At 39.1% G+C, this 27,859-nt stretch overlaps 1 protein-coding gene across 1 annotated transcript in view; it reads right to left on the reverse strand.

Moving 5' to 3' along the window:
• LOC131795674 (E3 ubiquitin-protein ligase rnf213-alpha) overlaps positions 1-27,859 on the reverse strand; it is a 67,966-nt gene that overhangs the window by 27,777 nt on the left and 12,330 nt on the right. Inside the window, exons 10-61 of the mRNA XM_066166185.1 lie at positions 27,554-27,746; positions 26,958-27,031; positions 26,131-26,437; positions 25,474-25,572; positions 24,508-24,624; positions 24,169-24,370; positions 23,460-23,765; positions 22,766-23,370; positions 21,892-22,051; positions 21,316-21,533; positions 20,520-20,840; positions 19,304-20,052; positions 18,847-18,989; positions 18,375-18,449; positions 18,054-18,160; positions 17,668-17,818; positions 17,141-17,360; positions 16,560-16,830; positions 16,297-16,470; positions 16,104-16,206; positions 15,760-15,934; positions 14,993-15,164; positions 14,575-14,714; positions 14,126-14,320; positions 13,795-13,917; positions 13,507-13,624; positions 12,862-13,097; positions 12,675-12,757; positions 12,215-12,348; positions 11,975-12,070; positions 11,663-11,836; positions 11,090-11,250; positions 10,749-10,971; positions 10,169-10,527; positions 9,780-9,938; positions 8,969-9,122; positions 8,623-8,699; positions 8,230-8,383; positions 7,509-7,616; positions 7,069-7,154; positions 6,621-6,809; positions 5,943-6,075; positions 5,516-5,725; positions 4,828-4,964; positions 4,054-4,658; positions 3,268-3,735; positions 2,687-2,859; positions 1,866-2,072; positions 1,501-1,688; positions 1,167-1,275; positions 939-1,039; positions 503-688 (exon numbers count right to left, since the gene is read on the reverse strand). Coding sequence (XP_066022282.1) covers positions 503-688; positions 939-1,039; positions 1,167-1,275; positions 1,501-1,688; positions 1,866-2,072; positions 2,687-2,859; positions 3,268-3,735; positions 4,054-4,658; positions 4,828-4,964; positions 5,516-5,725; positions 5,943-6,075; positions 6,621-6,809; positions 7,069-7,154; positions 7,509-7,616; positions 8,230-8,383; positions 8,623-8,699; positions 8,969-9,122; positions 9,780-9,938; positions 10,169-10,527; positions 10,749-10,971; positions 11,090-11,250; positions 11,663-11,836; positions 11,975-12,070; positions 12,215-12,348; positions 12,675-12,757; positions 12,862-13,097; positions 13,507-13,624; positions 13,795-13,917; positions 14,126-14,320; positions 14,575-14,714; positions 14,993-15,164; positions 15,760-15,934; positions 16,104-16,206; positions 16,297-16,470; positions 16,560-16,830; positions 17,141-17,360; positions 17,668-17,818; positions 18,054-18,160; positions 18,375-18,449; positions 18,847-18,989; positions 19,304-20,052; positions 20,520-20,840; positions 21,316-21,533; positions 21,892-22,051; positions 22,766-23,370; positions 23,460-23,765; positions 24,169-24,370; positions 24,508-24,624; positions 25,474-25,572; positions 26,131-26,437; positions 26,958-27,031; positions 27,554-27,746 — 10,428 coding nt within the window. The remainder of the gene's footprint in view (positions 1-502; positions 689-938; positions 1,040-1,166; positions 1,276-1,500; positions 1,689-1,865; positions 2,073-2,686; positions 2,860-3,267; positions 3,736-4,053; positions 4,659-4,827; positions 4,965-5,515; positions 5,726-5,942; positions 6,076-6,620; positions 6,810-7,068; positions 7,155-7,508; positions 7,617-8,229; positions 8,384-8,622; positions 8,700-8,968; positions 9,123-9,779; positions 9,939-10,168; positions 10,528-10,748; positions 10,972-11,089; positions 11,251-11,662; positions 11,837-11,974; positions 12,071-12,214; positions 12,349-12,674; positions 12,758-12,861; positions 13,098-13,506; positions 13,625-13,794; positions 13,918-14,125; positions 14,321-14,574; positions 14,715-14,992; positions 15,165-15,759; positions 15,935-16,103; positions 16,207-16,296; positions 16,471-16,559; positions 16,831-17,140; positions 17,361-17,667; positions 17,819-18,053; positions 18,161-18,374; positions 18,450-18,846; positions 18,990-19,303; positions 20,053-20,519; positions 20,841-21,315; positions 21,534-21,891; positions 22,052-22,765; positions 23,371-23,459; positions 23,766-24,168; positions 24,371-24,507; positions 24,625-25,473; positions 25,573-26,130; positions 26,438-26,957; positions 27,032-27,553; positions 27,747-27,859) is intronic.

The raw sequence follows: 27,859 nt of genomic DNA on the forward strand, positions 1-27,859 counted from the left end.
CATTGGTTCATTTTTTCGTTGATTGATGGGGAACTTTTCAATTGAGTGTTGAAAGTACTATGGAATGGCCTGATTTCGCTTTACTGAGCTTTACAATGGATCTAGAAATTTGCCCCATTCTCCCAGTCAATCGGATGAAATGACGGATGGATCACGCCCTTGAACTGTAGGCGAAACAAATCTGCAGGCTAGCTGACTTGGGGGCGTATCGATCCGTAGGTAAGATGACTTGTGGGCAAAACTAACCTGTTATCAAGATGACTTCTAGCGCATCTGTGTTTTCTTCATTAATTCTTTAGAGCACTTGTTTTCCGATTGGCCGTTGTTTGATTGCTTTAGTTTTGGTTTTTAGAACAATTAAATTTAACGCGCTTTAAAACATAGGTAACCGTTATTTCCACACATAGTCCTATTATATAGGGCCTCTTGCACAAAATACAGGTATTTACGATGGCTCCCTGTGCGAGCTTGGGCTACCTGGGCTACAATAAATACATTATACCTTACAAGTTTGGTGGGTAAGATCTTAAAATCATCCGGTACGTCTCTCTTGCAGCACGGACATTTTCTCTCCCTTTCAATCCAGCTAGTGATGCAAGCAAGGCAAATTACGTGACCACAAGGCATTTTGACAGGATCCTTCTGAGCCAGACCATCCAGACACACAGGACAGGTGTTCACACCATAACTGTGGGACAGAAGAAATGCTGCTTAAGGGCTACAACGAAAACTATCTGTGTAAGTTTTAGACGCACGCACGGGAAGCACGATGAACATTGGAAGGAGAGGTTCACTCTCATCGAGGCGAATCGAGGGCAAGAAAATTATCAAAAAAGATTTCGAAAAACATCAGTAATACTAGCGCCTTTTTAAAAGCACAATGACAGAGGTCCAATTCATGACCAACTATCCTAACATTTTTACTGCTATCTCCTTACCTGGTATAACGTTTACTAACAGCTTCGCTGCAATCCACAAGAAACTTTTCAATAACTCGCATTGTTTGCGGCTTTGTAAAGTCTGTCTCATCACCCAACGCCTGTTAGAAAGATTGTTTTGGAAACAGAGGAAACAGAAAGTGAAATCTAAAGTCAAAGCACTAAGAACCACAACACACTCTTAAGCTATTCAAATACAAGCTATTCAATATAGATATTTCGACCCACCTTCCACAGTTTAAAAACATTCCTCACATCTGCTGGGTGGCATGCAACTGTGCCAGGGCAGGTATGTTCAATAAACAATCGCACAGCACTTACTCTCTGCCAAGTTGACCTGACACAGAAAGTTCACGAAAGAAAAAAAAAGTGGTGATATCAGATACAATAATATCCTTACCTATTAAGTTTAGGTTCAAGCTCTAAAAAGTAATCTTGACTGCGGTTATTATTTCTTTTGAATGTACTTCAGGTAAGAGGTTAAGAGCCAAAAGCAAAGCGAATTCCATCGAAAAAAACTGAAATGTGATTAGTCGATCTAGAATTTTAAAAAGTGCAATACCTGCAATTAAGTAGAATGTGGTTTACTTTACGGCCATACTGTGAAAGATTACTGATCATGTTCTCAGCACTTGTTCTGATACTCAACACTCTGTTACACCACACTAAGCGAGTCTGTGGATCGTCAAACTCTTCAGCACCAGGTTCAAGTTTGGACAAGCAAATCTCTAGGGCGACGGCATCCAGGACCTTGAAGGTATTATTGCATCATATCAATCTTACTGCTACACTGTTTTTATTCATAATTCAAAAATATAAGTGCATGAAACGTCCTAAAGCGTAAAAGGCTAAAAATAAGAAGGTTAAATTTAATCTCATGAAATTTTCGATTGAAGGATTACTTTTCAAAACAAGCAATAAGCTTACCATCTCCGTTTTGCTTGGAGGAATAACTTCCCGAAGGCTGGTGACAATATCTGGTTGAGCCTGTACTAGTTGGCAGAAGTTCGTCAAACGTTTCTCGATGCGATCATAAGCCACGTGGATGAAAGAGATGGTGAGGGTGAATTCCTCATCCGAACATGTCTCATCATGCAACTTGCGAGCGGCCGTGACAATAGCTTGACTAATCAGCTGTTGAGTAACAAACAAGAATGAATATACTACCAGGCTTCTGAAAAAAATTAATACAAAATGAAAATTTTTTACATTCTTGGTAAGTTCCAAGGTGGCAATTTGCCGATGGCTCGAAAACATAAAATTCAAATTGCCACAGATTCAAGATAATATAGAAGCAGCTGGGTCGATAGTCTCAAGTTCACCCCAGGTTCTCGGTCCACATGTCATTCAGCTGGTAAATTTTATCACCATCTACAGAATAGCAGGTTAGCTTCGTCTCTGCTAATGTGTGACAAACGACAGATTATTTCCCAACATAAGTCAAACCAGGCGAGAAAGGCTATACGCTAGGTTCACATGTGCTTCACACTATGAGGTGAACAGAAAGGTGACGTGAAAAACTATATACAAATGGTCCAGGTAGAGGATCTTTCAGGCTCGTGGGTGAAACTGGTTTACATTCCTGTACGAATTTGCATTTCTTTTTTAACTAAAACAGCAGCCCCTTTCTGCCACTGATTCGATGCATGTCGTGCATAATTCATATGCGCTTGCTACGACAAAAGCGGATCTAGATTTCGTAGAAAAGAGATAGGAGAATCCAATCACCATTCTTTATGATGTCCTACCTCTTCCTCTCCAGGAACTGTTGGTTTGTGGACCATGTGAACAAAGTCGTGAAGGTAGCGCATCACTGCAGCTTCCTCGTAGCCTTCATATTCAGTTTCTTCGAGCAGTCGTCCGATTTCCGAAGTAGTCACTAGGTCGCACAAACACCGCTGAACTGGGGTGTTTGTTCTCGCTTATAAAAGAATGAAACAGCAATGACTTCAAGAACCTTCCACTTTCGTTTATATGGCGAACGAAATATATTTACTTTTGACTTCGTCAAAAATTTTTTTTTTCAATGTTAGCTAAATCAAGACGCATACGCAATACCGTTTGGAAAAGAAATGGAAAGACTCGAGGAACTTATACTATAAACTCAGTGAGTCCCACATGTGAAGTCTACCGAAATTAAAACTAAATAAACAATTAAAACTCGCCGGTTCTTTTTATCCGTGCGTGTAGATTTTGTTTTGAGTTCTGTACTAAACAATCCTTAAAGTTTAGCGTGTTATGAAAGTATAGCGCACATTGTTGTGCTTTATCGTTGAAACTAGAATGAAACTACTTCATGGGTACGCTGAATATTTAAAATTGTGTTTACCTGCAATACTACAGGCCTCTTTCCACATAGCATCAGTTCTCTCTTTGATCAGCCACGAGAAAGGAAACTGCAGGTCAAAATTTTGTCTTTCACACGCAGAAGTCATTACTGGCACGCGCTCCCTTATGATGCCACTCTCAAGGGACAGAAAGCTGTCGTACTGAAGTTCAACTATATCTTGGCTTTGGAAAAGTGATATCCAAAGGCGTGACAACCAGGTACCTTCACCCGTCACAAGTTCCAAGTTAGAATCGCGGTCCACAAGGGCAATAACTTCCGAGAGAATTGGTATTACTGACGTATATACTTTCTGCCACAGTGCTTTTCTGAATGTTCCATTTTCTTGGATCCCGGTACCACTCAAAGCTTCTGAGCGTAACCAGTCAGTGGCTTTCGTCCCAGCCCGCTCATCCTTTTCTTGAAGTAGTTTGTGGATTCGCCGAGACAAAACCGTAGCAAATGACAAATCTGGCAGAAAAAAGATAAACAGGGATCCTGCTTAAGTGAACTCCAAGGCTTGGAGCCTATCTATTGCTAGAAAATGGATTATCTGAAGCTTAACCGATCAGCCGCGTCATCTCAACTAAATGCTAGAAAAAATAATCTAGAAGTCCAGGCAAAAAGGAGGATCTTAAACGTTCAGACAGATCGGAGACACTTATACGAAAAAAGTGCTGCTTACATTTAGGAGCTTAGATAATGGAGGCGCCTATAACAATAACACGTTCGAGTTGGGACACTCGGCATGTCGTTAAAGTAAAGAGCAAAGAGTCCTGTTATAATTACCAGTCCCACTAGATCTGCAGTCCGGGAGAAGACTTAACATCAGTTCAATCCGGCGTGTCAATCGTGACGGACGCCAGGACTCTTCGTCAAGTCTTGCAACGGCAGCTTGAATACAGCTTCTCACAAGACTGACAATATCTACTTTATCCAAAATGGCATCAGTCCCGGGAACAGCATTCGACGCCTCCATGTCGATATCAGCCTCTGTTTCCTCTTCCTCTTCAACTTCCATATCATCAGCCCGTGTGATGGTCGGTGCTACGTCAAACAAGTTACTGATTGGCCGGTCCACCATAAACTGGATGGCTGGTATTTGACCTGTCGGTGGGCGAAGTTCATCGATGTGGACAGATATCCAGCGTCCTCCTTGAAAACCAGCAAAAGTTGGACAACCTCCAACAAGACGAGGCAGTTGAATGATGAGAACAATATGCACGAATGACGAGGGAGCACACCCAACGCTTTCTAGAAAATCTTGCTCTGCTGTGGTTCTTTGTTCCACTAGCAAGTGACGAGCACAGGGGATCAGTTTGCTATTAAGATCTCCAGCATCACACTGGACCATGAGCAATCCCTCTCTTCCACCAAGTTTCGCAAAAAAATCCCTGTGAACACGAATTAGTATTCATGGAATTTACAAACGGTATGAAAGTTGTTTACTTTTACTACTTTTTACTACTTCATTACAGACAAGAAGTTTCATTAAATTATCTACATAAATAGTTATCAAACAAATACCTAGCATTTGATCTACCACTTACAAAACGTCCTCACCTTACAGATGAGCAGAACTGTTGCTCTGTGTGGAACTGCTGCAGACTTAGACATGAGACGTTTGACAATGGCAAAGAGGTAGCAGATGAAATATCTTTCAAATCATTCGACGACAGCAACCTAGCATGAGTCGTCACCTACAAATAATTAGGAACATACGTATAAGTATAGCTTCCCTCAGAAGTAATAAGTATATGTCACCAGATTTGCAATTACATACTCTGAAAATATCCATGTACAAGTACAGATTTTCTCAGCAGATACACAAAGCAGGAACATAATACATAATAGCGGAGCTCGCAGAGCGTAGGCCCATAATTATGCAAAATAGTAGAAACCCATCAAGCCGAAAAAATTTGGATGTACGACTGTACGAATGTGCGACCGTACGACCGTACAACCATACAAGGTGCTACTTTTAATATGCGTGGTCGACTGTACCGCGGGCACGCCAACGCCACAGCTTTGTTCAGTAGTCCAGTGGTCAGGGCACTGGGCTCCGAGCCGGACGACCCGGGTTCTAGTCCTGGCCGGGGCAAGGCGTTGTGCCCTTGAGACGTGCGGGCAAAAAAATATGCGAGCTCCGCTTTTAGGCTTGGCTTTATCTATATATTAACTTAATTAAGACGTAAAAGCAAATGTATGGAACTTCTGTAGTACTTAAGTAAATATGCCAAAGCACGCTCACCTGAATCAAAGTTCCCTCGGGCTGGCCCAATTTCGTTTCTTCTGTCGTTAACACATTTCGAAGGAAAGCTGTTAAACTTGAATGTTCCTGGCCTGTAAAGTAAATCTCCCATAGTTGGTCTGCCTGTGTAGCAAGCTTCGTATGAACCAACCTTGCCACAGCATCAGGTGTGGCGCACTGCAACAGCAATTCCTGGGATTCCTTCAGGACCTACAACGTCAAATGTAATGAAAAATTCAGGATTTAAATTAAAAGACCATTTGAAAGAGCAAAAATACCCTACAAAACGGAAATACACGTGCTTCTTACTTCAGCTCTTACAGGTAGGAACTGAAAAAGTGATGATAACCAAAGAGTATATTTATGCCTTTAGGATTACTTCAAGACATTACTAGCAATGTTGATAACTACATTCTAAATAACGTACCCTTTCCGAAAAATTCTTGTCGTTGAAACGACTGTACAGTTCATCCTCGTCTAAGTCACTGCATACTTGTAGCACTACTGATGCTGCAGTATCGTCGTGGTAACCGACAAATGCATCACCAGGCAAATATTTCCTTTATGGCATAAAGTCAAATTTTTTACATTCAGTGATCTAGGTAAACTCAAACAGCATGATAATAATGCGTTAACATGAGTTTTAGCCAAAAAATTATTGAACTAAAAAAAATCCCCGTTCTGAATACAACAACAAACGCCCTAAAATACAATTTTTAAAAGAGCGAAAAACCATCGTTGAAGCCCTCTGTGATGAAAACCTGAGTCTAAATTTTTTCAAAATTTTACTGACCATTTTCCGTCACTATTTCTTATTCTTTACTAGAAATCGGTCGTTACCTGATCAAACAAGAGAAAGAAATAATACGGTCATACGGAATTCGTTTAAGGGTAAATGATGCCAACGCCTCTGGCGCACTAGCAATAGGACAAAGTGACCTAATCACGCATGAAAATTGTGCTGCCAGGCTTTCTGAAACGACATTACAATCTACTATGAAGTAAGCATAATTCTATGAGAAATGAGAGAGTTCTAACTTAAATCCAACAAATGCTTAGAAATGAAAGAGTTGAAATTTTAGCTGTGGCCAGATTCAATACATACCTCATCTGTTGATGTCGCGGAATGTTGACGTGGGAAAATCTGTTGACCCAATCATTGAGTTGATCTACAACGACTTTTTGCGCAGGACTGAGACTGGCTGACGTCACAAGATAATGTTTCTCCAGGCGATTGATGAGGGGTATTGGAAACTTACTGTAAACGACGTCTTTTTCGGCAATCACAACGAGTCTGTCCATGAAGATTTATTGTATAAAAAAATGTATTAAAATACACCCAAACATACAGCTTCGTAGAGAGAACAAATAGGATTTACTTCCCAGACTTCTTCTTGGATGTATTGTAAAGAACCAGGAGAAAGTGCTCTAAAATGAATGCTTCAAAGAAGAGTACGATCAGTTTTGTTGCGTATTGAAGCAGGTCTTGCAGTTTACTATAGAAGGGATTCCGTCTGTATCCTAAGTGAAATACAAACCGCCGTTATACTTACCTGAAATCATTGTGTACACGGCACTTGACGCGGTGACTTCCTAGCCCAAGGTCAACAAATTTCTGATCTCCACAATACACATAGTACTGAGTGATAAGATTAGAAAACAGTAAGAAAAACATGCACTGCATGACAACGAGAGACAATGAATAACACCGATGCTCGAAGAACGAAAAAGAAGAGAGAAAATGGAACATTACGAAGCTACTGATGCGTGCATTTTTTGGTGAAAATAAAACGAAAGGGACAAACAGACCGAGAAAGAATTAATGATAACGAATGATCCATTTTGAAAAGATGTAAACCAGACAGGATTTCTCAGTGCTTGCTTCAGTTTAAAATGTACAATTCGTTACCAAGCTTTCTTTAACATCATTAGAATGTGCTGTACTTTGACGAGAAAAATTAATTGAAAGGAGATTTTCTTCTCCCATCCATACCTGATTCAAAGCATCGTAGAGACTCTCGTAGAGGCTCTCTAAATTCAGAAGGATTACAGTCCGTCCTGTCTCCATGCATACCTTAATTCGATTAATGTCTCGGCAAACCTGTAAATATGTGCAACAGAAAAGGGTCGCAAATTCAAACCACTACTCAATCGTCTATAATCCACAATTTATGCCCCAACAGAACAGCGTGTCCACTATGGTTTTAGTTGGACGGTCTAATCGACCAGTTTCTGTGTCAATTCAGCAGTTATACTATAAGGCTTTATGGGCCATAGGTTTAATTGATCGTTGACTACTCGTACGAAACATAATGATATCAGTAACTCCAGTTGGTCCTAGGACCAACGTTAAAACGATCAAAATGACTAACTTTGACGAATATTTTCGTTTTTATTCGTTGTTATCTAAACATACTTAATGGGACGAGTAGCTCCTCTTTCACTTTGATATTACAAGTTTGGTCAATTTGTTCAAGTTGCGATTCTAGCCATTATAGACGCCAAAGATTACAGCCGTATCCTCTGAAGATTATTTCAAAAGTTTCAAAGGAGCATCCTATTTACAAGTTGAAATCAACGCTTTGACTTGTCAACCATCAACGTGAGTTCCCTAAATAATGTGGAATAACTGCAATTAGTTATGCCACCTTATTCAGAAGTCAAATTTAGTGTGAATTACATTATTTAATACGAGTGTTAAAAAGTGTAAGTACCTGTGTGTACTCCTGATCTTTCGGAAAGCTGCTCCCAAAAATTACGACAGGTTCGTCACCAGGTCGAGTTTCATCACCGGTTCGAAGTAACTCTTTCAAAACAATCGGCAGAGCGGCATAATTCTCTGTCAATACCAGTAGGTATCGACTCTCTCTGTTTAAACCAAAAGAACCAAAAGAAAAACACCTTTTAACAAGAACTGCTCCACTTATTAGATTTTGAATTCTTAATGCATGGATCTGATTTCGCGTAAAAGATTATAAAGTGTTATCGTTTTATTTGACATGAACAAACCGCTAAAACTTTGTCTTGACAGTTTATCTAATGATAGATAGCAGAGCAACTGAGCCCTGCGCAGTGATGAATTAGACAATATTGAACGTCTTCCTTACCCTTTCGTTTTCTTTTGATCTTTAAGGCTGGCCTTGATCAGATTCACAGCAGACAACGGATCTTCATTTTGCTCCATCTTCAAGAGACAAGAGCCGAGTAGATATGCATTGAAGTGAAAATGACAGTGACCTGCTTCAACGGTGATAACATCAATAGCTTGATTCGTTCAATGCACATGCGACAAATGCATTCGAGTTAATATCTTTGACCTCTTTTCTAACGATGACAATTTATTTTCATTCATTTCTTTTAAAAGTATTACATAGTATAGTACAGATCATTAATATTACAAAAACAAAAGGTATGGGTAAACTAGAAATAAAAAAATACCGATAAAACACATACCATGCGGCTTCCACCGAAAGCGAATTGTTTGAAAATTTCCACAGGTTCAATCTCATCCAGTCCCCCAAAGTTTCTTCTTATGGCATGTTCTACCTCAGGCCAACGTGGCTCGCGACCTTGCTCCTCAGCAATTTTGTACACCATTTTCACAAGGCTTGGGGTAAAAAGAAAAATAATTTAAATCCGTTCAGTGCCAAAATTTGATAGACGTCAGCTGCAACGGAATTTAATTTGGCTACGAGCCTAAAAGTTTGTATCACATTGAAAGGCGACGTAAGAAGAAGTTACACGCTCATTACTGCTAAGAAGTAGAGTTGAATCCCATCATCCTGATGATAAATCTAAGCTTCCAATAGTTCCTAAAAATATTTACCGACTGAGGGATCTTCCTTGCCAACTAATTTTATTACAAATGGAGAACTTGAAACCTGAAATATTCGTTAACATAGCAGCCAGATGGTGAACGAAAATATTTAAAAAATGCGTTAACTTAAACGATTAATACAAGACATAATTGCAGTACAAAAGCAAGGATTACAAAGTATGTCAAGGGTCTTATTGTGAACTAACCCATCTATTGTAAAGAAAAAGGGACAAAATAGGCTCGCATGTAAGACGCTACAGTTTTAGAGCCCGTATCTGGTCAGTTCTGCCCATAGAACTGCAACATTTCTACATGAGCGTAACCTCAGAGTGGCTAGTAATGACGAATGGTCAACCAAAGATGACTAGGGTTCAGCTACAACACATAAGCAGCTAATCAGTAATAATGAGAGAACTATCAGAATTAACATTTCAATCATAATGCTACCTGTAAAAATCCCGAAGGCCAAAAAATTCATCTTTTTTGGACTCCTGGAGGGTCTCAGACTCTCTTTGATTATCGTACAATTTTTTGTAACCGAGTGCCAGGGGATTCATTAGTGGTGCAACAAAGCTTTGTATGCGTTTATTGGTGGAACAAATGCCCCTACAGAGAAAGAAAATTTATGTTGTGAACGTTTCCTGCATGATAACAAGTTAAAAATCAGTATAAAATATTACATTCCCAAACCGTACTTTAAATTCCTGTTTACAAATTTCATCTGTCACAAGTTTCTATTTCACTACTGAAAGTAGGAAAATAAGGATGCTGTCACGGTTTTAAGTCTGTAGATCGCAGGCTGTCATTATCAAAAATTAACCGAGGGAAAATCTTACATTGCACTTTCCACAAGTTCTTCAGAATCAGGCAGACCACGTGATAACATAATTCCACGGTTCATTTTGGCGGGGTCTAGAGCCCAGTTAGAGATCCCAATGAACGCCACTCTTTCAGGAAGTTGCTCTTCATTGGCAATGATGTCATCGGTTGAGTTCACCCCATCTTCAAGTAGCGGATGAAGAGTTTTCAGGGGCATCAAAGGTGAGTCTTCAGCAAGGCCAACCTCGTCCAAGACCACAACTGATACATACTTGTCTGGGTTGTTGGCTTTCTGTAAGTTACTGCAATTGCGAAAGGTTGCCATGATCCCTTCTGCAGTTGAGAGCGGACTGCACTGATAAGAAATCATCTGGACCTGGTCAAAAGTAGAATCAGTAAAGCCGTTCCATCAACTGAGGGAACTTAGTGAGTATACTAATTTCCCCTAATGATTATTGCTTCGAGACATTCTTTTTCAATTATGAATACACCCAGAGCATGCATCATTTTGTTTCAAAATGAGCTTTCAATTTCCTCCAGAACGCGTCATTGCATCATTTTTGAAAAGGGCAGCTTGTACATACATGAACTACCTACCTGCTTGAACGTCTTGAAGAGATCAGACCTTGAGGCATCTCCAAGCATGTTGTCAGTTACAACAGTCTTGGCAAGTGACTTGGAGCTACCCGGTTTACCGACGACAAACAGTGGAATCCTCAGCTCAATACATACCACCATCATGAACACATTTTCGCTCAATGCTGTATTGCGAGCAATGTTATCCCCAAGTTCCAGTTCATTCAACACTGCCTTCTGACAGCTGGGGAACGATAAAGCACGAAACAACTTCACAAGGTAAGTCCAATTATAAACAGAAATAAAAAAATGCTCGCCCTATCTCGACCACAGGGTACACGATAGATGTTTGTTAACATTACCTTGTGATTTCCTTCAGAATACGTTCTTGTCCGCCGGGCAATTGACAGGGGTTTGCAAAGCTTTGAGCGACGGCTTGAAGATATGGCTTTCTGTCCTGAAGGCGTGCGTGATAACAAACCCCAAGGGAGAGCACAACTGCTCGAGTAACATCATCAAGGGGCTAATAAAAACAGAACAATAAGAGTGGAGTTATAATAGTTGCATCTCTTAGGTTATTGATTCATGGTCTTTCTGAAAGTCAGACCTATGTGTGCATGCTTGTTATAAAAATTCGCTTATTTCGATTTATAAAAAGTTCATTTAGATGACCTTTCAACTAATTGTCAGGACAATGGTGTCATTCCATGAGTTAGACCCTGACCTTGGTTGCTTAAGCTAAACCAAAGAAAAAATAGACCATCATTGCCCTTTGCGAAGAAAAACCAGAAATTCACCATAAGCGAAAAGCCAGATTGAGGATGAGTAGTGCAGTACAAACGAATAATCACATCAGTCTACAGTGTGAAGCGATCGCGAGAACAACATCAATGCTGCTCTTACATGATGCCGGAAAGTCATTAAAACTGCGTTACCTGATCCAATTCATCCTCGTCATACTCGACATCGCTGTCGTCATCGTCGTCATCACTGTCTTCATCGGTGTCATCATCCATTAATGGATTGAGAGCATTACGGTGATTGTAAAACCAAACCATCACATTCATTGCACGTTCAACGTCGCGAAGACTCACAAAGCTGCACTCATCCTGTTCGGTTCGGTTCAGTGTAATTATTTGAGTAAAGTCAGAAAAGAGTTGCGTTACAATAGAATTCCTACATTTCCTATTTATCTACGATAAGTCTTCGAGCCGCGCCAACAAATTTTTTTAGAAAGCTTGACCTACCGTTTGGTCCCTCATGTAGCGCTGAGAAGCAGTAAGTATGGTTGTCAAGGCTTTCACGAGCGAGGCATCTCCTGGAATTTTCTCTTCTTGTAAAACCTTGTTTGAAAAAAGGTAAATAATGTTTCCTAAATTGACAGGTCTCTAGGTGTCTCTTAAGTTTTACTCTTCTTCCAAATGAAATCAAGGTCTGGAATTTTGATCTTCCATCTTCTACAGATCGAACAACGAAAATAGACTCACAAATCTGGTGACGATTTGACGAATGTAAAGCTCCTCAATTTCAGGCTTAAGCTGACCAAAGTCCCATACCAACGGACGCATGCTTTCTGGTAGTGCATGCACTCTGTACACCAGATGCCGAAGCGGAATGTGACCTTTAAGATTAAAAAAAGAAAGATCTGTAGGGCGGAGTCTTTCTCGGAAAAAATGAGAAAGTTAGCATCAAAAAAAATTAAGTGCTACAGGCACATGACTTTAAGACATGGGAAGACTCAATTTAAATCGTTGGCGTTTATTTTATACAGTGCATAGAGGCTAAAGGTCACAGCAGTAAGCCCCCGTGCGATGAGCCACTCCTGTCCTGAGGAAGCATCCGTGCCCAAAAATTCACTCTAAGTGAGCTGCATGTCGTTCTCTACATATGTTTATCACTTAGTCAACAATGCTATAGATCAGATATTAATTCACAAAAATTTTATACCAAGGCGGTCCTGTGTCTGTTGCGTGGTGACATGGTACCCCAGGCCAGCTGACTCCAACTTATGAATCATTTCATTTGTATGTCTAAGAAACAAAAGTAAAAGAGCTGTTTTGAAATGACACTTAAAGAAAAAAAAACCTAATATATATATGTAATACTCGAAATTCGCCAAAGGTGTTCAACGTACTTTCTGTAAGGATTGCACGCTGCTATGAACTGTAATCTTTTAAGCCCTACTCCTATCTTTCTGCCATTGACTCGGCGATCGACCATAACCTCCTTGATCATTCCCAAAGCATCAGTTGTGTTAGCTTCGTCAAAGAATAACACCGTATCGATATTCAACGTTTCGTTCACAATAGCCATTGCCTCAGCCTCCTCCACTTTCTTCTCTATGTCTTTGTAGGTAGTACCTCCATGAACCTGTCATTTAGATTAGGTAGGTGTTAATGTTATGACGATCACCTGGAGAAATGTTCAAATAGAAGATGAGAAAATCTCCTGTGTTACTGCGTAATCTGCGATCATTTCGCGTATTCTTTCACCGTTTCATAAAAGTTAAAGCGGGAGAAAATGAGCTATTATCCTTATTGCGTAATTTCAAGACAAATATTGGCTTACGAAAAAATAAAGGACTTGGGGAAAGTCAAGGTTTAGGACTGCATGAGATAAATCGTTGAGTGCACGAGCAAGTAACGCTGATTATGGCGGCAATCGGACAAAAAATTTTCAAATCATACTACTAGTTAGGAACTTGGTTGCAATAGACTGCAAAAGTGTATTCAGAGATAGCCATAAAAATATACAAAACAACAACCTGATAAATTCTTACCTTCATTAGAAGCATGTTTTTAGGTCCACCAGGCCCAGACTGTAAGCCACACATGTATCGAATAAGGCATGTTTTACCACAGCCAGTCTCACCCATAATGACCACAGGGATGCCACACCTTGGATTTATTAATTTTAAGATCGAGAGAGCCATGTTAGAAACTGAAAATTCGTCTTGTTTTTTATGTAAAATTCCACAATTTCCATCTGCTCAATTACCATTAATTGTCTAACAGTTTTTAAAGATATTACAACGTACAGTTATTAGAAATTGCGTTCACTGTCATACCTAAAACGCATGTGAATAGCTAAGATTTTCTTTAAGTTGTCTGTGGTGAGCTCGTACGAGTCATCTGGATCACAAGGCCATTCGACACCCATTACTCCGCAAAGTTTTTCGATTTTCTGTCCCCTATAAAGAGCAAAATAGCAAGAATATCTAAATAAAGCACCCAAGGACTCTTCATTGCAGGGAAAAACACAGGGAAAATAATTATTATTTGTCCACTGGCTTTATCAAATAACTGTGATTAAAGCAAAGCTATAGAAACCCTACAAAATTTAAGGCCTAGGATATGCTATTGTCAAATACGCAAACGCTAGATCAGCTTCACACTTACTTGCTCCAAGATTCATAGTTAGTTTGCATGTCAACCCTTTGAACGTGAAGGCCGGTACGCAAGTGCCTGGACATCAAGTTTGGCTGAATGGTAACTTGACGGCCCGGATCGATTAAGTTCCCATTTGGGTCAATGTGAAAGCCAACAAACGTCATTGTAATACGATCTTGGTTGAAGAATATGTAGGGATGCGAACTACCAATAAAAAGGAACTGGATATTACCACTTAAAATCTATGACTGTTGCTTTCAGTGTACATTTGCAAGCCATTCCCTTGTTACCAAAAGCTGTTCCCTGAACAGTTTTTAACAGTATGACAGTAATTCAATCGGTCCCACCAACACAAAACAGACACACACGTATAGTATGCACTTTGAAATCAAATAATTTCTAGCTTTTGCGCAGATCTTATGTATGTAGTCACTGTGCAGATGCAGTGTTACTCATACCTAGTCTCCCAGTGTCTCCTTAGACTAAACTGTGAGACTTCAACTGCTGCAGGTTCCATATCTTCAACAACAGTATCGTCATCAAGGCCTGGAGTTTGAGTAGTTTCTTCACATGTTTTCAGAGATGGTGTAGCAAAATCCTTTTAAGTAACACAAGAAGAATATTTTCAGCAGGTTCTTCTGCGAATTGATGCCATGATAAACTAGGCCTCTTTGAAATCGGTTTTAGGCATGGATAGTTGTTAGTTCGTGAATGAATAGCAATCTAGACAGAGGGAAGACAAAATAGCGAGCGAGAAGAACAGGATGCAAAGATAGATGGACCAAAAAACTGTACGAGGGCGATCTTGATGACCGTTTGATGGAATTACTTTTAAAAATTGTCAGATGTAACGCGTGTAATGAATATATATCTTACCCGTGACATTAAGATCATAAAACGAACCACAAAACTTCTGAAACCCTCAAGAGTGTCCCCCACCAATTCCATGTTGCAGAACGAACTTTCTTCGCAGGCTTGTAGTTGGGAGTCGAGAAAATTCACAAAGTGCCGTATCTCGGCCCATGAAGGGTTCTCGATACCACAATGTCTGTGATTGGATTTGATTGGAAAAAAACATGAGTATTTAAGTGTTTAACCACTGATAAATGAGCACATCATAATCTCACACCTGGAATGTTCCTAAAAATACACTGGAATGTTATACACTTACGTTACATATGAAGCAAAAAAATTTACGATACAAAGTCTTACAACCTCGTCAGTAGAGAGTTAAAGGTTTTGTAAATGTAATATTTCCGCTTCGTAGATGAACGGCGGTAACGAAATCATATACAAATAAATCTTTCTCGCAAACTAAAAGGAATTAGCAAGGTTAACTATTCTCTCTCAATGGTGTCATGTAAGTAACCATCAGTTAATCTCCTATGGTCCACAACTTAACTTTGATTGATTTAATTGAAAAAGTACGACTAATTCAAACAGAAATTCAAAATTGCATCAATCATATGCAAATTGTTGGTTGAATACAAGCGTTCATTTACATACTACCTTAGCAATTTTTTTTTACCTCCGCTTACATGCACGTACATCAACACTCAAATGGCACAAAGACAGAACCTGACTGAAAGAACTAAGGTACAACACACAAGGACCCTCTATATATTTATCAGACGATTCTTCACCTGGTGAGTATATCAATACACTCTGTATGGTCACCCATAACTTGGCTGGGTACAAACCAAAAATGATCAAGAGTCTGGCCGCCCGCTTCATACAGCTTAAGGTACTGAAAGGCCCGCTGAACATAGGAGCTTTTGAATTCAGCGTTGTCAAACAAAGGGTTCAAACTGCTGTCAGCTACATAGGGTATGAAGAAGAAAAAAATTATTGTACTACCTTCTGTTCTCCAGTAGATCCGGCAGATGTGGGTCAAATACCTTGAAATATGTTAAAACACAACCGTACGGCATGTAAAATCAATTGAGCCCGACTCTTGACACAATAAAAATACCGTTTTTTTTTTTACCTGCTAGATTAGTTCTGAGCTGATGTAATGTTTGCATCGGTGTTCCACACTGGATCGTAGGAAGAAGCCTGTAAAAGGGCTCCGCCGTGTCTTTCTTGGAGAGCTGTTAACAAAAAGAACAGCATTCAAACTTATCCTAGAGATCTTGTTTGAAGTATTGCATAGTGTCTCTTTTTGTTATCGTTCCCCTGACCTTAGTAGACGTTTGTCGTCTCTCCACTGTTTCGCATACATTCAGAGATACGCCTGAAGTAATTTCAATGACATAAAGATCTGAGAATCGCCGCCTCCAGATCTGACCACTACTATTCTTCAAGGCACCAAGGATTAGGAGGTTGAAGAGAAGCGTGTCCAGACCACCTCTTACCTGTGGAAATATCGTCCATCATTAATAGTGTTAAGAGTAACGATAATATATCTAAAATCTTTCGACGAAAGGGAACCAAAATAGATTACCGAAGGATGTACATCAAAATGGAAAATCCGGGAAAGGGGCAAATCTGGAACAATAGTGTGAGGCAATAAAGACTCGACCACAACACGTTGGTGAACGATTGGTCCATAGATCGGTACACTGATGCAAAGTGGCACATCTGTACTCATGTCCTTTAGGTAATCCATTACTGCATCATTGTTTCGAAGTTCACTAAGGCGCTGACTGAGTCGACAGACTGCCAAACTTTTCCCAGATCCAGCTCTTTCAGATGAAATAACTCTAACAGCAAGTCTGTGAAGAGAAAACATATTTTGTCAGATGGCGGTAGAGTATTGGGTCCAATTCACTTTCACTAACATGTAGCATTACTACTCTACTCTACTTGGACGTGATTGCGTAGTTATCTCAGTGCAATGGATATGCATTCTTTGCCACTATCGAAACTACAAAAAATTTTCTTGCCTGAAAAGGTATTGATCACTCTGTCCCGGCCCAAATGTCTATTTGATTTGTATACCTCAGCTTCATGTTCACGAACCACTATGCCGCACTAACTAGGATTTTCTATTTCTATTAACGTGATGTACAAAAAGGCTCTTACTCTTCTCTGTCCAATGCAGCTGCAGGAATCCAAGGCAAGACTTGATTTCTGAAAGTTGCCCGTTGTTGAGAGCGTGGCTTAAGCTGTAATTTCAGGTACTGCCTGATCTCTCTTGATGAGCAACAGTGAGGAATAGTTCCAAGCCTATACTGATCTAGAGCTGCAGCCATGTGAGCTCTGTTTTCATTTTCGGAGCTACAGATAACCATAAGAGACAGGCCTGAAAAAGAATTGACAATAAGTAATGCAGATGAGTGTTTAGAGTAAAAACAATTCAAGGGATACAATATCAAGACAGAAAAACAAATGATTAAATAGACAAAAGAGTACCACCCTGGGGATCTTCAAATTTTTACTCTGTGATGGAATCTACATTGGGATTTTAATCAATCTTAACTAAAAAACTTGAAGTTTAAAAGAAAAACGAGGGACTTCCATACACTTTATACTCAGGAAGGATACAATGCGTTTTGGGCACGATTTAGTGGTGAAAGAAGCACAACTAGACAGCAAACTGTACCTATTACCTTCATTTCGACTGTATTGAGGCTCATGCAATAGAACTTCTAGAACATCAGAAGCTTGTTGAGAAACACCGTAGTCAAGAAGGTCAACATTTACCAAACAAAACAACCTGCCATTGTGGTCTGCAAGGGATCTACGCCACAGTAGTTCAATCTAAAAGCAAAGGGAATTGTTGAAAGGCACATAGGGCTTAAGACAGTTACTTAATCAAACTTGACCTATGATTGGATGACCTGTAAACAGCAACATTCCATTACGTTTTACAGTTTCCATCATTCACAACCTCACTTTGCGTCATAATTTGCTTAACCTTGCTTTACCGCTAACACTGGTTCAGACTGCACTGCAACCTTATGATATTTCTGCAATATTTCAGCCGATAACCTACCTCTTCTGCAGTTGTATCGGAAGAGCAGATCAAAACTTCCTCTGTTGTTGGTAGAGACTGCGAACTGTCATGCATGTATAAAGACAGTAAAGTTCCCAAAACATCGTCTTTGTGAGGATGAGGAAAAAGAAACATATAACTTTAAGGTCAATAACAGAACGACGAAATAGGAATCATTTCAGTTTAAAGAGATGACAAATGATTACAACATCAGTCAACATTGAACCGCAAAATAGCACGAAGTGACGATATATTACCAAAGAAATAATGAAGGAGAAGCTGACTTACAACTTAAAACAAAAACGAACAAAGTCCTCCTACCTTTTGGAACGACAACAAAATTTGGCTTTCCACGTTTTAGGTATCTTGGAATACACCTCCTTTCCCTTTTTGATCCTGCAATTAACGATGAAATTTAGATTTTTAAATAATAATAAGGATAATAAGGATAATTTGTGCAAATTAACATGTGGATATGATCAAATGCGCATTTCATTAATCCAAGGCCCATAAACGAAAATAGGTTATCAAATTAATGCCTTATAAAAGTTTGAAAAATTTTTCTTAAAGACAGTACGTTCAAAGTGGAAGCTTACTGTCGATTCTGTAAGCCTTGAAATTACGCCATAGGTGTAAAAAATCTGATCATTTCTAAAAGTTCATTTGTATAATGTTTTATCTGGTTTGTACCAATAGCAATTTTTTGTCTTCAATTTTTGGTGCACATTAATTGGTAAAAAGGACACTAGAGTAAGACTTAATATGCGCTTTGAAAACTTAGAAAAGCATTGACCTTGGGATGCTAGATGAAGCAAAAGCTTCCCCAATTCATCAAGACTCAAAAACGTTCCTCCTGCTGTTTGATCAAGAGTGTCACTAGCTTCCATGGGTTCTGAAAAATCTTCTGCTTCCGATGTCATTTCCTTTTCTTGTTGGCTACATGAAATAGAAATATCAGTTGTACATTACTGTGCACAAAACTAATTATAATGCAATGGTTTAGGATCGTTAGTCACAAAAAATTATTAATGAAACTAAGAAGTAATACTTACTTCTTCTTACAAAGGAGCGGATATTGAACTCTTTCCAAAATTATATCACAGAAACATGTTTAAAGCTTTTTGTTAAGTCTAATCCTGATTAACCAATGATTTCTCTGAGGAATCTCTTGTTTGCTTCCAGCTACTATCAACGTAAACTCGAGTGGCCGTATTACATACAGCGCTAGATTCGCACAACTCAAGTCTCACCTTTCGAGCTCAGAGAATGTAGTGCTTTCTCTTTCTATAAGTCGCAAATAACTTGGATCACTCAAGGCCTCAGAGTACTTAGTCGCAATGAGATCTTTTTTTGCACCGTTTTTCACACACCAAACGATGAGATCTGCCTCACTGGCATCTCTGCATGAGACCATCGCGGCCAAGGCAACTTCTTCAGAATAACCAAGCGACTCTAGCTTTACCACAAGTGACTGGAACATTTCTTGGTTTGAAGAAAGAACTGTCTTCACCATAAGGGGTCTTTCCATTTCTTTATCACGATAGCGACTTATGCTGCTTGCACCATACGATCTGAGCATTTGTTGTCCACTTTCTTCAGCACAAATGCCACAAAATAAAAGGGTAGACTTTAAAATGGAAGGGTCGATGCCAGGTAACACACTCTCCAAAAGGTTATACACCTCAAGAGGAATTCCATCAACAGCTTTGGGACCTCTTCCCTTTACTTCTGCCAATTTGTTTCGAAGAAAGAGCAACTGGCACGTGGTGAAGTGATTTAATTCTCCATAAAGCAATCGCTTGGCATGCAATTCTTGTTTCCAGTCTCGAAGACTCTGTTCCATGAGTTTACTCTCATCCATCAGATCATTTGTAAGAGAGCGGCTATTAGAAAGTTTTGGCGAACAATCAAATTTACGTTGCCACTTGAGATGACTTACTTCTCCAGCTTTGCAAAGAGAAATGTATACTGAGGCAAGACGATGAACACATTGTAGAATCTATCAATTGTTAATATAAAAACAAAATTAGGAATCACAATTCAATTTTAATTTTAATAAATGTAACCCGACAACACCTTTTCTCCAGAACCTAAAAGAGTTTCCCTAAGATACTGGCAAAGCATAAAATCGCCTTTTAATCTAAGATTACTTTCAAATATTACTTCAGTATCTAAAATAAAATGAACAATTCTAGAAAAAAAATATTAAGATAAGTCAGAATAAACCAAACAGGAAAAAGATGGGTAAGGGTGAACAAAAGTAACTTGGATAAAAGATAATGATGCAAATACTTTTTAAGCAGCACAAACCTCAACGGGGCCTCCTGAGACGTTTTTAGAAAACCAGCCCGAAGATTATGAACAGATTAAAGCTCACGAGGAAGTGTACGATAAAAAAATGGAAGTCGCCCATATGTTTCGCTTATGAATGCATTCTAGGTTTCAAAATTGCCAATAAAAACTTACATCCAAAAATCTGTCTACTTCTTCTTTCCCTTGTGACGCTTTCGCTGCAATAAGCATCAGTTTGCTCTGCAAATCCTTTAAATCGTTCAGACTGTAAATCTTACGGTCAACGCTATCTTCAGCAGGCATCTGAAGTTGAATTACTTTGTCAGGTGTCAGTTGTTCCATTGCTGGTAATGCTGAGGCATCTCCATCTTGACATCCTACGCAGTATACGCCCTGTGCATTTATTTTCTCAGCTTCCATTAAGGAAGACATAGCCACAGACCCATGAGACTTTTTGACACTTTTAATCCACTCAATCTGACGGCTGCTTTCTAGCTATAGAGGGTTCAAAGTAAAATCGATTAACACAATCCCTCTCACAAACCTCTCCCATCAAGTGATAGATGAGTCTGTGAAAAGCATGATGCTCAGTTTTAGTAAAAATGCCCAAATAAAAAGTCATCACCATTCACTACTTTGGAATTTCAACAACCTTCATTTCTACAAGAACATCCAAATAAAATCAAAACAAATATGCGTCTAACCTCAGTACACTTATATCTCATGCAGTTGGCTAGTAAAGCGGAAAGAAAACTACGACGGATTAACAGTTTTGGATCGAAGGATTGGCAGATTTGCATACCCCGATTCAAATCCTTATCTGGCCCTTTTTTGAGTAGTGAACGGGAAATACTTCTTATCTGCACCGAAAAAAAATAAAACTTAGCAACAGATTTAGCCAAGGAAAAGATTCGTAAAAGCTTTTTTCTCTAAAGATAAGCTCTCCGATTTTTGCAGTACCCATTATTACCAGTTTTTCAGGGAGCTTAGGGTCAGCATCCACTGCATTCCACACTGGCTCACAAATCCTCATCAAGCGACTAAAGCCAACCGAATTTTCCAAGTCAAAAATAAGGGGAGCAAATCCAAGACAACTAGCGTGTAAACATGTTATTCGGGCAGTTTCCATGTCTGTCTCCCCAGCTGAAATAATTGCCAAATCCACGAGCACCTTAAGTTCTTGAGGCCCTACAAAAAGAAAATAGAGATGTCAACATTTTGACAGTTTTAAATGGATATACTTCTATTTTCGATTTCATTTCTTTTTCAATTTTCGATTTTACTTCTTTTTCAATATTTGATTTATTTCTTCTGCTTTCCATGACGACAACTTTCATATTTATAGTAATATTCATTATTACCTCTTTATCGATGTTATAACAAAGCTTGTTTTTTCGCAACGCAGAAATTACTGACCTTACCGATGGAGAGATATTGTGGGAGATTTAAGAATTTTGTCGTAGTTTACACGAGTGCGCTTCATCTGTGCGGTATTCACACTGAAAAATGGAGGTGTAGTAATGAACATGCGAATGTTATATCTCACCTTTGATAGTATCCTTCAGCCATGAAATGAAGGGTTGACATTTGGACACAACATCGAGACAACGTGCACGCTCACAAGTTATTCCAGATAGTAGCTTGCCAGTCTTCTCTAACTCTTTGCTCATGCTTTTCAATGGGCGCTGTTTAAATTCATCGTTCATCTAAGGAGGGAAATGTGTTGCAAGAAGACACTGTGAAGAAAAACCTCAACTAATTCTTCTAAGCCCTTGCAGAAACACACAACATCTCCTTTGCATATGTTTCCAGCTTGAGACAGTTTGCTGCTGCTGCCACTTAATTAATTTCCAGGCCAGTGACCGAGAATAATGAAGTGGCTTAGAAATTCCACTAACCACCCCAAATCATAATTGGGTTCAAGGAGAAGTTCGGTCTGCTCACCACGTGGAGAAAAATCACAGGCTAGGTTCCTGAGCTAAACTTTAAATGGTGCTGGGGCTGTTCGAATTTTTTCAAAGTTGACAGACAATTCTCGAAGGGTCAGCTTATTCTTTGTGGTTTCAGGCTCGCGTGCAAACGAAAAAGATAAAAGATAACAAGTTCAAATGAGTTTTCGGTGTGATGGAACAACGTCTACCTCCATACCTCCATATGTTGTCACATGTTGTTAATTAACAGTTACCTCTCTCTTGTCTGAATATTTAAATCAAACTGTCATTAAGTTAATAGTGTACCTTCACTATCACGTTTCGCTATCTGTCTTGAGTGACAGGAAGACAAAAGGGCCGTATATGTTATGGTAAGCACATAAGCACTCAAACTGTATTAAGCTTTATTTCTAGATGGTTCTTCTTTAGCGGGGGGGGGGGGGGGGGGGAAAGGACCAATGTACTTCAAATCCGGGAAGTTGAACATACCTGGTTGTACAGAACTTCCACGTCTCGAAAGTCACCACTAAGGCCAAGAGCGATCTTGAAATTTAGGATAATCTCAGCAGCCTTGATGCAATTATGCAACTTGTTGTACTTCTGTATCTTCTCAATGTGCTGGTTGATTACTTCATCGAGAGCATGAACTTGCGCCCCATTATGACTTGAGGTAATGAGTCTCATTTCTTTGCCAAGATCTCTATACCTTTGATTGAATACCTTAAGCAACCTGTCTACCTCCTTAAAAGAAATGTCTCCACTAAGGAAACTTTGTTTCAAACGTTGCAGCTCCTCTTTTGAAGGTGTCCAAACAAACTCCACAATATCCTCAATACTAAGGGAATTCTTCGGTTCTCCTCTCTGTCCAATCTTTGTGAGTGCTTTGCGCCCATTTTCAACCCAAAGTTGCCTTAGAAGAACACTGTCTGCTAGCCGAGTGAAAGAAGTGATCATCGAAGTGGCTTCTGAAGAAAGACCAAAGAACTTGACAAAGGGCAACTTCTTGTCGCCAACAGTCACTGATTGTACAAGATCTTGGACAGGACGACGAGACGCATCCTCCACTGCCTTCCGTGACAATTTATGAACATCAGCTAAAACGTCAGAAATATAACAATAACTTATTCATTCCTTGTAAATAGGGGTGACTTCTTAAATAAGTAAAATGGACCTCTTTCAATACCTTGCTTAATAAGAGAGCACATCTTAACGAAGGAAGTTACTTTATCTCGCTCGTCCTGAAAAGCTTTCAACTCCTCACAACGCTGACGCAAAATTTGCCCTAGCAGAAATATCTTGCTTTCTTCTTTGTTAATCAGTTCATAAAGCTTCACAAATCGTTCTGAATTGTCCCGAATTACAACCAACATCTGAAATTCTACAGATCCATCTTTCAGGGTATTCACTGCATCTTCAAAGGATGAGATGGCTAACATCAAAATTTCTTGTCCATCTTCTTTTAACACACTTCGACAGTTGGATTCCACACCTGAGAAATAGCCGAAAAAGAAACATAATCTGTGTCATTGTCATTAAAAATCTCAGCAGCTATTAGATTTTGCTATACACTTAGTTTAAACGCTTCGCAGTCGATATGCATACCCCCGGTATACATCATAAACTGACAGTTTAATTTTAAAATTGGACATACTTCAGCGGGCAAAAGAAAATTTAGAACTAAAAATAGATATCGATAGAAATTCAAAATGTTTAAAACGCAAGACGCGAGTATTTAGATGCTCAGGCTGTTGGGAAGCTAAAAACGCGACCGCGTCTATATGGCTTGATTTCGTTATCGGAATATAATTTCAAATATGAAGCGTACAAGAAACAAAGCCTCTTAGCATTGCAAAATCCAAATTGAATCAACAACGTGAAAAAAGACCCATTACCAAATCTCTGGAAAAAGCCAGGCCATAATTTCCATGTCAGTACGTGCTTGAGTGTGGCTTTAGGTGAGCATGGAACACCTCCTTGTGGCTTTGGCCAACTCCTTTTAAGCATCAAAGTGAGGAGATCACCGCATTTCGAGGCTTGAGAGGACTGAAGCCCATCAGAAAGGTTCCTGAAAACGTCTTCCCCCTCGCTTCCTCTCTAAAATACAGAATAAAACGTGTGCTTCTAGTTAAATACAACTACGAAGAACAAACTAACATAAAAATTGACCCAAAATGCTTGATCAAACGGTATTTCAGAAAATATCGTCATAATCAATTGATGTTTCTCCATACCTGAAGCATACTTTCAACTTTCCGGAAGGTTACCTCAGAAACCAAGTCTTGAACACGGTTATGTTGGCTTAGCATGTTAGCTTTGGTTAAAATTTCAACCAAATCATTACTATCACACTACAAAAAAAGAAAAGGCGTCCAGTGTCAATTTGTTTCAATCAAGTATTGTGATCTATAGGAAGACAGACGCATAGATGACGTCAATATCAACAACCTTTTTGCCTCTTGTCACAAAAAAGAATAGGTTCATGTCACCGCAAGTGTATACAGCACTAGACCACAGAAGACGTAAAAATTTCGTGAGTGCATCAGTAACAAACTCGACAGCGCCTCGTATGCCACTTGTACTTACCACGAGAGACTGACTGAACACAGACGAATGATAATAAATGGTGACGTCAACTTTCGCATTGCTGAACATCATCGACTTGCGAACCAAGCGCAATGCCTAACTACAGCTAAATACTCTCCACAAGTGACTCTGGATAGCTGGTTCACCTCCTTACAAGAGACTTCCCTCAACAATTGTCAACGACTACCGCCACCGTAAAAACACCTTACTCACGATATCTACTCAACAAATGAACCGAAGAGAACGACGTAACATTACTGACGGATCGAAAATGACCAATCATGACTGACTTAAGCTACTAGAGTCTTCCAGACAACAGCATCACGACCGGTTTAAACAAATCAGAGTAGTAACACTCAACCCATAACAACTGTTCAATCGAATCTGATAATGACTTCCACGAGGGTTGTCGAAAATTTCCATCACTACCACAAGTCTTAAGACTACTCTCACTCGGACGATCAGGTGTCACCCCTTGGTTCAACTATTTTACTAAACCACCATGCATTACGCAATCTTCCAAAACAAATACATCGAAAGAATTCTTAAAAAAAAAGTGTACTGAAACAGTAAACCAGCTATAAAAGGTAAACAAAAAACTCATGTCTCCTTGCCAGTTCCAAACGCGCCTCCAACTCTGCAGACAATCGGCCTCTCCAAATCTCTGAACACTCTTTGTTTTCCCACTCAATACACAGCAACTTTGTCCAAATCTAGGATATGAAAAAATTGTTAGTACTTAATTCCGTCGACATCATCCGTAATTGGTATGGTTTTAAACGCCGGGAAAAGTATTTATATTAATATTCTGGTTACAATACGTTGTAGAAAGTTAAAACCTTTGACTTTACTACAGAGCGAGTTACATAAAAAAAGGATATCACTAGAAGGGAGACCGATAGGACGCCTATTTAAATGAGTATTTTTTGCTTCTAAAATTAAACATTAGAACAAATATAAGGTATTTTCCTTGAGAAGAAAGCCGAGAGAATATTTTGAGAGACGTTTCCTAATTTTTCCTATGATAAGATGATTTGAAATGTGCAACAATAACGTTACACATACATAGAAAGTACTTTATGAATTGAAGAAAAGTAAAGTACAAAGGCGATGAATGATAAAGTAACTTTTGCAGAGAAAGAGCCATTTCTTCCTTTTTTTAAAAGCTCAGCACATTAATGTATCACGACTAAGCCCCTCCACCAATGATGGACCTATTAAGCACAGAACAGGATGCTTATGCAATACGAGGAATGACCTAACTTAAATACCTCCAACTCTTTGTTTGTCTCAACTATAGCATAGCATGGAATCGTTCCCATAAGCTTTTTCTTCAACCATTTTTTTACAACTTCAAAACTGTCAAGCACAACTCGCGCGATGTCTTTTGTCATATGGTTCTCTCCCTGCTCAGGTCTCCTGCATGATACAGAGACCCAGGTTTCGATGCTACGCAAACAGTCACATAACAGATTAAAATCACAGGCAGAAGATACAGCTGCTAGAATCTGTAAGCAAGACAAGACAGAGAGACTGGCTTCTTCCTTCAACGTGGCCGGGTCATCACTGACAGTAGATCTAATCAAAAGGTAAGAAGGGAAATATCATTTAAGGAAAAATTCATTAAAAGAAGCTTCCACGAATGGTGCATGTTCTAATAGGACAGGGAAGGAAGGGAAAAATACAGCAAAGAAATCGATTTAGCTGACTGACCAAAGTTATTTTACGAACTAACATTACATCAGCTTATTCTTAAATTATGTAAACATCAAAAATGCAAACGAACGCGGTTGTAGAATTGTGTTTAAATAAAAAATATTTGCCTAATTCCAATGAAAAGATAATCACAATGTGAAACAAGCAAGTTTCAATCTTTCAAACGCTCTAGTGAAAGAAATCATATTAATTAAAAAGGGAGAAGCTATTCCCCTTATCAGGTACTCAGGTAAATTTGATGTCAAAGGCAATTTAAAAAGCTCACTTGCAAGAGTTGTTAATCCCAATAAGCCACAGAGTCACGATATGGCCCACTCAATGGGATTGAGGATATATTCGGGCATACAAGGAACAAATTTGATATTGAGACGTGTTCACCTACGGTTTTGTTTTGATGTCAGAAGCTGTCTTGACATTCCTCTCAATCATTTTCAAGCTGAGCGCAACTGCATTCCTCTAGATATCATAAAAGTCAACAGAATTGTAAAATTCAGAACTCAATTGTGATAAAGGAGTAGCATGCTTAAAAAAACCATAAAAATATTATCTCTACATAAAAAAGTAGCAACGACCAATGAAATTACTTGTTTGAAAATTTTCTTCAAATGTGCTAAAAACTCGACTATGTAAGTTGTATGCCTGTGATGTGATTAAGTATTACTCCCCCTCTTCCTCTCTTCACGCATCCCTGCAGTACATTTCTTCTTTTTCTCCTTTAAGTGTCGATGAAGTAGACTTACTTCACGTACGTTTTAAATCGGTGTTGTTGTAGTGAGGAGAAAACTATTTCAAAACTTAGTTTGTAACTGACGTCTTTCAAGATGATAATATGACAAGAAAAAGAAAACCAAACCAAAGTTCTTTATTAAATTACTTGGCACTTTTGAAATGCAAAAGTTTCGCATTTTTCCTAGTAATTAACGGTCAGGACATGAAGTTTATGAAGTTAAACACACACACACATACATATATATGTACCTCTTCTTCATTTACGTATTTTTTCTCTGACAAAATTCTTGCTAAGGTGGTGCAGATCTCAAATGGTGCAAATATTTCAGAGGACGCTACGCTCCCAAATTCACTACAAGGAACCACGAGGAGAAAAGTTCTTCTGAACAGAGGATCCAGTGCAAACAGAGGGCTCAGCAAATCTATCCAATTCGAGGGGCACCTGCGACAATTAAACAGAGAAATAACATAAAGCCATGTACCAATACTTTTGTGGGCTGACAAATTTTAGGATCTAGTTTTCAAATACACTGCTGTTATGAGCAGGCTCATCTA

This window comes from Pocillopora verrucosa, chromosome 4 (genome assembly GCF_036669915.1).
Source record: "Pocillopora verrucosa isolate sample1 chromosome 4, ASM3666991v2, whole genome shotgun sequence".
Classification (NCBI taxonomy): domain Eukaryota; kingdom Metazoa; phylum Cnidaria; class Anthozoa; order Scleractinia; family Pocilloporidae; genus Pocillopora; species Pocillopora verrucosa.